At 40.1% G+C, this 2,500-nt stretch overlaps 1 protein-coding gene across 3 annotated transcripts in view; it reads left to right on the top strand.

The window, feature by feature from the left end:
- The window catches only part of capn1 (calpain 1), an 18,471-nt gene that overhangs the window by 10,325 nt on the left and 5,646 nt on the right, over positions 1–2,500 (top strand). For all 3 annotated transcript variants that reach the window (XM_034557335.1, XM_034557336.1, XM_034557337.1), the window contains 3 exons: positions 886–969; positions 1,807–1,892; positions 2,299–2,373. In XM_034557335.1, coding sequence (XP_034413226.1) covers positions 886–969; positions 1,807–1,892; positions 2,299–2,373 — 245 coding nt within the window. The remainder of the gene's footprint in view (positions 1–885; positions 970–1,806; positions 1,893–2,298; positions 2,374–2,500) is intronic.

Raw genomic sequence — 2,500 nt, 5'->3', positions numbered from 1 at the left:
GAAGTAATGGGGAGTAAAACTAATGAAAAGGAGCTTGTCTCAGGTTTCATTACCTCCAGCTGCGTTTGGCTTTAAACGTAGGTCAACCGTGCAGCTGAAGTCAGCCTTTTTAACTCCCAGTGCTCCTCAGGGTAATGAATTTCTTCCCACTCACTTTTAAACATCTCACACAAATATTAACTCTAATGCAATCCATGGCTGACTTTATTACCCGATCAATCGTTCAGTAAAGGGGACATATCATGCTCATTTTTAGGTTCATATTTCTATTTTAGAACACGCTTAAATACTTTAATATTAAATAAAAACACTACATTTTTCTCATACCGTTTGTCTGTACAGGTTTTGCTCCGTTTTGGCGCCTGTCTCTTTAAGACCGCCTCCTGACCGTCTTATTAAAGAGTGTGTGTGGGTTGATGGACACTCCAGATACCCAATACACAGCACATGTTCACGGGCACTGGAAAACGTGAATTTGTGTCATGTTCCCTTTTAATATAACACATTTAAAGTAGTAGAAATGATCTAAATGAACTGTTTGATCTTCTCAAATGAGAAGGCCTTCTCTACCTTATATTGTTGTGAATGAACTCTGGATGTTTGTAACGTTTACAAGTAGTTTAAGAGACAAATCTGTGGTTTCTGTTAACTTGTAATGGACAGTTTGTGTTTTCTAAACAAACTAAGGAATGGTGAGAAAACATTCATTATCAATTGATTTGATAACCAAAACAATAAGTTAACAAGTCAAGTTTATAACGCAAGACTGTGGCTTAATGTCTGACCCACACTTTAACCCCTCCAAGAGGAGGTCAAAGGTCAAAGGAACCATGTCCCTAAATAGATGTCTCCGGTCCCTGACCTCCGTTGTACTCTCGTCCTCAGATCACCAGCTCGGTGGACATGGAGGCCGTCACGTTCAAGAAGCTGGTGAAGGGACACGCCTACTCCGTGACCGGCGTGGACGAGGTGAGGAACGAGAGAAACGGAAAAAAAAAAATAAACGAGGGTTTCAGGAATGAAGTTGCGAGAAGAGGAGGAACACATCGAATCACCCTTCAAACACAACAATCACATCGCACTGAAAGGAAGCTTCAAAGATGATTTTGTGAAATATGAGCCGGTATTTGCATTCATATTTCATCAAATTGAATAAAACCATTAATCACCCAAAAATAAGGTAAACGAGTGTCAATTTGCCCATTCAGGCTCCTAAAAAATGGCCACGACTTTGAGTGGTGTCAGATCCCGTAAAGTCAGTGTTTGTATTTATTAATGTCTTTATACTTATTAATGTACTATTATAAAGTAGCAGAATGTCCTCCATGGTCTTTTATCCGTTTACATCTGCAGTACACATCTGAGCCACACGAGGGCGCCTGAGCGATCGTATCGTTCTGATGATTTTAAAGTTTAAAAGAACTCCCGAATGCGTTTATTTGGCCTCGATAACAAAGTATTTAACGCGTGTCTATGTTTCCAACATTAAAACAATGTTTTATCAAACTTGTAGATCTTAAAAATGACGTTTAACACATTCAAGATAATATAAAGTGATGCAGAAAAGTCATTAAAAAAATGTGCTTTTCTTATTACAAAAGAAAATACAATATACATAATAATAATAATAATAATAATGTGATAATTGTATTTCAATAACTTGTGGTAATCAGGAGTATAGACTAATAATAATACTAATATACAGACTAGACTATACAACACAACGCACTAAAAAGATGGTGGCGGCGCATTAATGTTGCATTAAAAAGGCTCAAGAGGAAGTGTTGCCCTCTGCTTTGCCTCCAGGTGGTGTACAGAGGCAACCTGACCAAGCTGGTGCGCATCAGGAACCCGTGGGGGGAAGTGGAGTGGACCGGCGCCTGGAGCGACAAGTACGATTTTAAAATGTCAACGAAAAACAACAGATCATGTGCAGCGTTTAAAATGCCGTTTCATTCATTTTTTTAAATCTCATATCTTCATATTTCACAGGTTGGAAAACTTTTTCCTCTTTTTTTTTTTTTTTTTTTTTTAAACACGTATTTGTAAATTAGTGTTATCGCAGAAAGAAAAAAGACAAACACACCAATGGGGGTGAGGGGTCAGATAGAGTGGAGACAGGTGCGGTTGCGTAATATCGTGTCACCAGAGCCATGAAAGTACAAACACCAGACGGTGTGTCACGGTCCAGTCGAGCGGGTTGAACTCGATTCAAAAGAAAAATGTAAAGATACAAAAACCACAGACAATCAGCTCGCTGGATGAACTCTGCTGTAGTTAATGTGTGTCCTTCCTCAGCTCCAGGGAGTGGGACAGTGTGGACCGCTCCGTCAGAGGCCGGCTACAGAACCGCAGCGAGGACGGTGAATTCTGGTGAGTCTCCTTGACGCCAAAACGCACCGATGCTCGTGAACGCAACACGACCTTTGTGCACCCGTTTACATGTTATGAATGTATCTATAACGCCCTCAAACTCACACTATCACACCAACGAGCCAAC

The sequence above is a fragment of the Cyclopterus lumpus genome, chromosome 18 (assembly GCF_009769545.1).
Source record: "Cyclopterus lumpus isolate fCycLum1 chromosome 18, fCycLum1.pri, whole genome shotgun sequence".
NCBI lineage: Eukaryota > Metazoa > Chordata > Actinopteri > Perciformes > Cyclopteridae > Cyclopterus > Cyclopterus lumpus.
This window is presented reverse-complemented; position numbering and strand designations above follow the sequence as displayed.